Below are 8,283 nucleotides of genomic sequence, written 5' to 3'. Positions count from 1 at the left end.
CTGCTGTCTGTCCTACATACAAATAATTGCAGCTTCGTGTGCTTCAGGCCAGCCACTTGCAGATCCCCCAGGAGCTGGGGGACCAGTGGGGTGTGTGTTTGGGGTTTGGTATTGTTTTTTCTCCGCAGCAATTAAAAACATTCTTATAATTGGTCATGACTTTGCTCCTTCCAACCCAAACTTGGCAGGCAGAGATTTTGTAAAGCTTTCTGGAACGGGCTGCAGATAACCTGCCACAGAATTTCTGTGTGCTCTCTGTGATGGGTTTCAAAAGAAGTCTTTATTAGAATTCAGACATGTTTACTTCCTCACAACGAGCACTGTCATTCCAATTCCTGTAATTAAATCCACAATTCTGACAGCTGAAACTGTAGAAATAATTGCACTGTTAGTCAAAATAAGTTGTTACTGTTCAGACTCTTGCCAAGAATGCTTTAAAAGCTTGTACTATGTGTTTCAAGTAAATCTGAACTGAATCTTCATCCATTCCACCTCACTTCCTTTCTGGAGCAAAGATCTCAAAATCTTTCCTTTTACTGGGCAACCTTGGAAGTCCTGCACAAGATTTTCTGCCAGACTACTTCTAGTTTCCATACAACATAAATATTACACAATGCTCTTGTACTGAGCACTGTCACACACACGATGCACCTTTATGTAATCCCGTGTCTCTGTCCCATAAGTTTGTTTCCCACATGTGAAAAAAAAAAAGTGAAGTCAGTTTCTTAGAAATCTTAGAGAACTTTTTTACACCAAATACACCTATTGTACCAGTATTACAAACGAGCAATCCACAGTATTACTTCTTTTATGAGACAAGAAGCCAATGCTATTAAGCACTAAAAAGTCTTTCCAACCACTTTTATTTTTCAGCCAATGATTAGGGAATACCAGCACAACTCCAGCACTAAAGGAACAAATCTCATCTCCAGCAAGCAGGTAGCAGAAGCACCACGGTAGACAATAAAAAGCTTTACAATAAAATTTTGCCTTCAAATGCCGAATGTTCACTCAGAAGTGTTCAAGGCAGAACAAGGCAGCTCACAAAACCCAGCACTTGAGATGGGCAACCTGGAGTTTGTTTTCTGCAGCTGGAACAAGAGGCTCAGGCAGCAGCTACTTCACACAGGTCTCCACGCCTTACTCCAAGCAGGTGAGACTGAAAAACCTACTTCCAACAGTGCAGGATCTGGGATAAGCACCCAGAAGGCTCAGTGAACACATGGAACAGCTAGAACAAAGGCAGGAAGCCACCTCTCACATCCCTAATGCGATTATGGGATGGTTCAGCAACACGTCATTTACAGATGGAGGCCATTTGCAAAATGCCCCTCTGCCCAGTGCAGTGCCTAGCAAGCAAACATATTCCTCTCCAGGAGAAAAGGACTGACCAGCAACACCCACAGCACTCTTTTTGGAAAAGCTAATAAAAATTGGTAAAACAAAAAGCCTCAAATATACTAGTTTGCAGTGCATATCAGAAGTAGGTATAAAAATTCATTTGCTATATAGGGAATTTCAGTCACATTTGGCTTTAATTCAGTGTATTCTACGAAGAACTTCTTCTATGAAAAGTATCAGAAAACATTTTTGTGTACCTTAAACCATAAAATTTTAGGTTATCATAAAATGCCCTCAGCAGCAAAAATGGTTTTTACCTTTTACTTCCTGGGAACAAGAAAACATCCATTACAAATCCATGCAGCTAAAAAACAATGAAGAGATCTAAAAACCAGCTACCTTCTTCAAAATTAAACTGCAGTTGGGCACAAAATAAATTTTAAAAACCTACAAAATACTCTAGAACTCATTGGTCTGATCAAAAACTGGCACAGCTTTTGGCAATGCTCAGAATCCTTGTCTCTTCAGAATCTGTGCATGTCACTTCACATAATACTGAACAGACGTACCATTTATTTAATAATTCCCCTATTCCCAAAGTTTATTTGTTCCTCACAACCAAATCACCAGGACTGAGTCTTGCCTCTCCAGAGGCCTCCTATAAAAGAAGGAAGAAGCTGCACTTGGAATCACACAGAAGTTTGGAATGGTTTGACTCTGTCTGCACTTCAAAGTGGATTACAACGTGCTCAAAAATTCCTTGACCTGCAAAGAGAAACAAATATTGTCAATCACACTAAGTGTTTATCAACAGAAATAGGTAGCAAGTGTATTTACCTCTCCTCTGCTTTATGCTTTGCTGCAACCTAAAGAAACAGGGAAAAAGCAGCTCTGGCTCAGCCATGCCATTACCTGTCCACCAAGACCATTTCCAGACATGGTACCTTGTAATTTAGCAGATGCAGGGATGATGGGATGATGCTCACCCCTCCTGCAGTCCTGAACCAGAGCCCTCTGTCCCAAAGGACTGCATTACAAGCAGGTGTCATCCAGACAGGAGGAGGATAATGGCCACCTCAAAAGAGCTGTCATTTGGAAACCATGGAGTCACACCCACTGCCTGCACACCAGCTGAATTTAACACTGCTGAACAACCATGGGCACCTGGAACCTAAGCCTGGCAAAGAAATAATGAAGCAATACCTACCTAAACCATGCTGCTTGGAGAAAATCCAATACTGGAGATCAATGCCAAGCTCACAACTCCTGCCTTTAAGTTTCAGGAACATCCCAGGAACTAGGCTGTGATACAGTCTGAAAAGGGAGCATTTTCCTCTGCCCACTCAAGCCAGGCTACTCCACAAAAAGAACCCTTTTCTTGAGGACATGATGCTATTCTTTTGGCAAAGGCTCTCCTACACAAAGCCCATCTGTAAATATTCTGTCCAAATTCTTGATGTGAAATGGAAACAGATCTTGGATCACACTCTCCGACTGTGACCCTTCCCTTCCCAGGTCAGGGCTCAAAGAGGTGGGGAAAAAAAGAAGAGGTCAAATCCCTTCCTGTAGAGAAGGGAACACATAACTGTGCCAAGACTAACTTGAAAGGCATCACAAGAAAGCCAAGCTCTGCTTCAGAGAGTAGCAGCAGTAATCCTGCATGAAAAACCCTGTCAGGATTTACACACCAGGCACAGTTTTAGGATGAGCATCACAACAGAGGGAAGAAGAAGGAACACAAAGGTGTCCCCACACAGCACACACCAAAGCCCAATGTACCCAGCCTCATCAAGTGTACCTCTTCCCTGGCTCCATTTAGGAAATGCCAAAAAATAGGGCCAACACAGGGCATAGGCTGTTGCCAGATAACCTGATGGCTACCCCAGAGAAAACTCCTGCAAAATACGTACTAAGTTGCCCGAGCTGAGCCTTATCTCATCTTGTGCAGATGGGAAGCAGGCTCCCTCCACAGCTGCCATCTCTGGTCATTCCATCGATTAACAAGCTCAACCAGGAAGACTGGTTTTAATCAGGTGAACACTTCCACTCCTGGGTGGATCAACGGAGATCAAAGGACAAAGCTGCTTTTCTTGTGAAGGAACACATAATTTCTGAAGAATGGAAAAACATGTGCAAACCACTGCTGAGGTCTGTAAGCATTGCAGCTACTCAGATCAAAGTGAAGTTGTCCTTGCTTTACTCCCACTGGGATTCAAGTACGGAACACCTGAGCAGTTAAATGATAAAGGTTTGTCCTAGCTTTAAAATATGCATTGCCATAGGCTGTTAAGCTCTTCCTTACCTGAGTGGAACTGTGTGACTTAGATATTTTACAAGGATGATAAGAGTGTAAAGTGTATTTCTAGAGCAACGTGAATCATGAGTTTGTGCTGCTTGTGAAATTTTACCTTTTCGATCATGTCATCATATTCATCCTTTTTGCCTTTGAAGTCTTCGTTAACATCGAGTGTTAAAATCGGAATTTCCTGTAGATAGTCAAAATCTGTTCTGTATTGGGAGAGGAACAAAGAAAATATTAACAGCTGGAAATAAAGCAGAGAGCAGTCAAATTCCTGTCAGCATTTTCATTGTTAAGAATCCCCCAAGAAGAACTGCATCTATAAATTGCAGCCAGGAATTCTGAATTTACAGCATGGCTCCTGGGATACACCAGTGATTCACAGACATTGTGCTCCCCCAGCACCTAATGGAATAACAGCACTGTGTGTGTTACAGCCAGCTCAGCTGGAGCCTCTGCTGCTCAGAGCTCTGCGTGAAGAGAACTTGAGCATGCTGTAATCATGAACGTGCTGGAAAGACACTACTCCTAAGGAAACACTGATAGAAACGTGCCTGCAGTTCAGATTTACATATCATAAGAGAAGCTGAAGTTTCACTGGTAGAAAAAGCCCCACAGTATACCCTTACAAAGATTTAGTCATCCTCAAGGAACTCCTTAGCAAACCCTACCGCAGTGTCCTGTGCTGGAGCCAACTTTCATGCTTGTAGTGAAGCTTCTCCAGATATTCAATAGGGATTTCTTGTTCTTCATCTCTTCCACGCAAGTAAATCCTATTCAAGCATTTCTAGAGGCAAAAGTTAGCAAATAAAAATAAATAAATTGCTGTATTGCATGCAAAGAGCACAGAAATATCCAAATTAAAAATAACCAAATGTTTAAAATCATTTGTTCCCATCCTGAGCACACCTAGAGCCTCAACAAGCCAAAACTGTTAAGTGTTGTACTTTGTATTTTAAATATACATTCTTTTCTTAAATACAAAACCAAAAAGCCCTCAGAGTTACTCCAGTGTGTTACATTCCAGTTTTTTACAACCATAACAAAACTGAAGGCATTGAAGCTGGAAGCAAGGAAATATCAAAGTGATCTGAAAGTTCATAAGAGCTCTTTTAACCTCATTTTTTTCTCTTGTTCAAGCTAATCTTACACTCAAAGGAGGTATTCTGTTCTGTCCTTTTAAACAAATAGTAGATGGCCCAAGATCAAAGCAGGGTCATAAGGCCTTGCACACAGGGTGTGCTTTCACCTGCCTTAGCTCCAGCTCCCCAGGTGTAGGGGCTTCACAGAGCACCCCCACATCAGCTCTACCATCACTGGAAACTATTGTATCCATTCCCTGTACAGCTATAATCCCGATGTAACAGCTATTCCTACAGGGATTTTGTACTTTCCTGGAGCCGCTTGCTTTATTCCAGCGGTATTTTCTGGTTTACTGTTCTCATTTATTCTGTTTTTAAAATGAGAAGATCATTACCATCACAGCTGACTTTAATACACACAGTCTACATTTGAAAGAACCTTTTTTTAAGTACTTCCAGACCTAGTCACAGCTCAAGCACTGAAGCCTCCAGGGGCAAAGCACAGCCTGAGCTGAGCTCTACCCATGAGAGGCAAGGCCCAGAACACAGAGTTGGTTTTGGTGCTGTCACATTCATACCCCTCACCTCAGGAGTGGCTCGGAGATAAATGATCCCATCCAGCGCCAGCCTCGAGCCAAACTGTTTGTTCACCCAGTCGTGCCAGTCCTGGTAAATTGTCCACTCGGTCTCGTTCATGCAGTCAGACTCGTACAAATTAGCAGCAAAGATGTACCTGTGGACATTGAAGAGATGGAAACAAAATTTCCTCAGACACAGGAATTCCTTGGTTTGGCTCAAATACAGTAACTAGAGAAGAAGCTGAGTGGTGACACTGCAGCATCTCTGAGGATCCCCTGGAGTGGAATAAACAGCTGGTATTGTCCTCCTGGAGCTGTGTGCATGAAGACCACCAACATTTGCAGGAATAACCCACAGAACACAGCTGGTTTGTACACCAAATGATTTATTCACAATAAATTAAAACACACTAATTTTTGCAATATATTACAACAGGGGAAGCACCTAAGGACTATGGGATGGGATTCAGTTATCAGGTTTCACTTTCTGAATCCAGAAACACGGGATGCGGCATTTATTTAGACATTTTCCTGTTGGCCGTAAATTAAAGCATGAGGAATTCCACCTCAACACGAGGAATGAGGGTGGCCAAGCAGCAGCACAGCTGCTTAAGGAGGTCACCGAGTCTCCCTCTGGAAGCATTTCAAGCACATGGATGCGCTCCTCTGCCACCTGCTCAGGGAGACCCTGTCTTGGTTGGGGGTTTGGACTGCAGAGCTCCCTTCCAACTTTGGGAAGGGATTTGACTTGGGAGAATTTCCCCTAGAGGGCTGCAGCCCCACATACCTGTCACTGTAGACGGAGCGCTCAAAGAACACCACGGGGTTCTGGGCGCTGCCAGGCTTGCGGTCCAGGGCGCCGAGCTGAGCCCGGATCCTGCTGAGGCACGCGTACGTCTGGAAGGTGAAGGCCCAGCGCTCCGGCTTCTCGTACATCATGCGCAGCACGTTCCCACCGCTCCGCTGCGACGTGCTCAGCTCCTGGGCCCAGGGGAAAACAAACACACTGCTGCCTGATCCTGGGAAACGCAGCTGGGGAGCAGGCGGGAGCAACGTGTGCCTGGTCAGTTTCACACCGAGCTCACCAAAATGCACCCTGCTCTTTGCCAGGTCTAACCAAGATCTCCATTCCTTCAAAAGCCACCTGCACAGGAAATAGCAGCTGGATTGCCAATGGAATTGCAGTAAAAAAAAAAAATCCCACCTTAACACCAAGTGAGCAGCAGCTACCACTTTCAGATATTACATCCAAGAGGAACTCACACCTTGTGAAAGCAATCAGCAAAAGTGTTGCTATCACACAGAGTCTGAATAACACCCACTCCGTTGGACACGCTGGTGTGCTGAAATCAGAGATACGTTTGACTTTTTTTTTCCCCCTCTTTTACCTCACAGTTGTCTCCAGAGCTTTGCTGGACATTGCACCATCTAGCTACAGGCTCGGGAACCACTTCCCACTCCTCATTGGCTTGTTTCAGAATGTTCACAAAGGTGGATTTCCCTGCAGCTGTAGGAGAAGTATCCAGGAACAACTTCAGTGAGAAACCACCCACAGCAGTGTCATTTAACTAGTGTTCAACTCTGCCTTGCACCTCCTTAAACCACTCTCCCACACCCACCATGAGGCAGACCAGTCAATGGAGCAACAGGGTTTTTCTTTCGCTGAATTTAAACGGGTCTGACAAGAGGCACCTGATGATACTTTGAGGTGTGCGGTGCAGGCCCAGGAGCAGGATTCAGAGATCCTTACGGAGCCCTCCCAGCTCGGGAAATTCCGTGATTCTGGGTGCTTTACACCACAAACGGGAAAGACGTGGGGAAAAGCTTATCCCGGACTTCCACACCAAACAGGTGAATCAGTTGAAAACTCTATTAGAAAGCTTTTTTTTTTTTTCTCTCCCAAATCTCACAATTTTTACAGTGTCAGGGTAAAGTCTCTGACATTATGAATTGGCTTTTTATGCCTCCTGACCTGATTAAAAGCCTTTTGCGGAGGGAAACAGCCTGGAAAATCGTGTGGAAGCATCCCTGTTGCCCCGCTCTGCCGTAGTGGAAGGGGCCCTTACACAAGGGAAAGGGGGAAAAGGGGGAGAAAAAAGGGGGAAAAGTGGGAAAAGGGCAAAGAGGGGAATGAGGGATGGAAGGGAAGAGATAAGGAAGAAGCGGAAGGGATGAAAGAAAAGAAAAAAGACAGGAAGGAGGCAGGCAGGGGTGAAGAGTCCTCAGAGCTGTGCCTCTCCCGGATACGGCCGAAAGCACCGAGCGCCGTGGCAGCCGCCTCTCCCTCCAGCCCTCGCCAACTGCCCTTCTCCCGCGCAGGCGGGAGGCGCCGACTCACCGATGTTGCCCTCCACGGCGACCTTCTTGATGCGGCCGTCGGGCCTGCCGCGCTTGGGCGGGGTGGCCATGGCGGCCTCAGGAGGCGCCTGAGGGGGCGCGAGACCCGGACGCGGACCCGCGCGCGCCGCCTTCAAATTTGGCGCGCGCCGCCTTCAAATTTGGCCGGGGCTGCCGCTGACGTCACCGGCCCGCGCCCGCAGCGGAGCGCAGAGCGCATCGATGGCGCCAGGAGTTGCTCCCGCTGCCAGCGCTGGGGGACAAAGGGAACGGGACAAGGGGACAAAGGCACCCCCGGTCACCGAATGCCTTCAAAACCCCTCCGGGAATGGCCTGGCACTGGCACGAGAGCTGGCTCTAAGGAGATGGCCAGCACTTGAACTTAGAGGGCTGTTACCGTTACTTCATTGGGAAGACATAGCCAACTTCAGGAAGGAGTTCTTTGTTTCAGACTGGAATTCTGTACTTCAGGAAGGCAGGCCCTGGCACAGGGTGCCCAGAGCAGCTGTGGCTGCCCCTGGATCCCTGGAAGTGCCAAAGGCCAGGCTGGACAGGGCCTGGAGCAGCCTGGGATAGTGGGAGCTGTCCCTTTGTTATCATTATATTGCAAGAAATCTATTGTCATTACAGTGCAAGGGTTCCACAC

The 8,283-nt window shown here is 46.1% G+C and overlaps 1 protein-coding gene across 1 annotated transcript; it reads right to left on the bottom strand.

The window, feature by feature from the left end:
- Nucleotides 1-802: 802 nt before the first annotated feature.
- On the bottom strand, nt 803-7,796 carry DCK (deoxycytidine kinase). Its single transcript, XM_071432684.1, has 7 exons — nt 7,639-7,796; nt 6,689-6,807; nt 6,088-6,281; nt 5,308-5,455; nt 4,312-4,427; nt 3,750-3,849; nt 803-2,106 (listed from the first exon to the last, which is right to left on the bottom strand). The coding sequence occupies exons 1-7, from the start codon at nt 7,706-7,708 to the stop codon at nt 2,080-2,082; spliced, it is 774 nt and encodes a 257-aa protein (XP_071288785.1). The 5' UTR covers nt 7,709-7,796; the 3' UTR covers nt 803-2,079.
- Nucleotides 7,797-8,283: the final 487 nt, after the last annotated feature.

This window comes from Agelaius tricolor, unplaced genomic scaffold (assembly GCF_023055355.1).
Source record: "Agelaius tricolor isolate 1412-34295 unplaced genomic scaffold, bAgeTri1.0.p SCAF_8, whole genome shotgun sequence".
In the NCBI taxonomy this organism is placed as follows: domain Eukaryota; kingdom Metazoa; phylum Chordata; class Aves; order Passeriformes; family Icteridae; genus Agelaius; species Agelaius tricolor.
Note: the sequence above shows the minus strand (reverse complement) of the source record. Positions and strands in the feature narration are given on the sequence as shown.

What these genes read in the sequence shown, in the direction of transcription:
- DCK (XM_071432684.1), bottom strand. Translation starts at nt 7,708, where the DNA reads ATGGCCACCCCGCCCAAGCGCGGCAGGCCCGACGGCCGCATCAAGAAG. An exon ending in ATCTCCGAGCCACTCCTGAG is followed by an intron (nt 4,428 to 5,307) that starts GTGAGGGGTATG and finishes TTTTGCCTCTAG; the next exon opens with AAATGCTTGAATAGGATTTA. An exon ending in ATGATGACATGATCGAAAAG is followed by an intron (nt 2,107 to 3,749) that starts GTAAAATTTCAC and finishes TTCTCTTTGCAG; the next exon opens with GTCAAGGAATTTTTGAGCAC.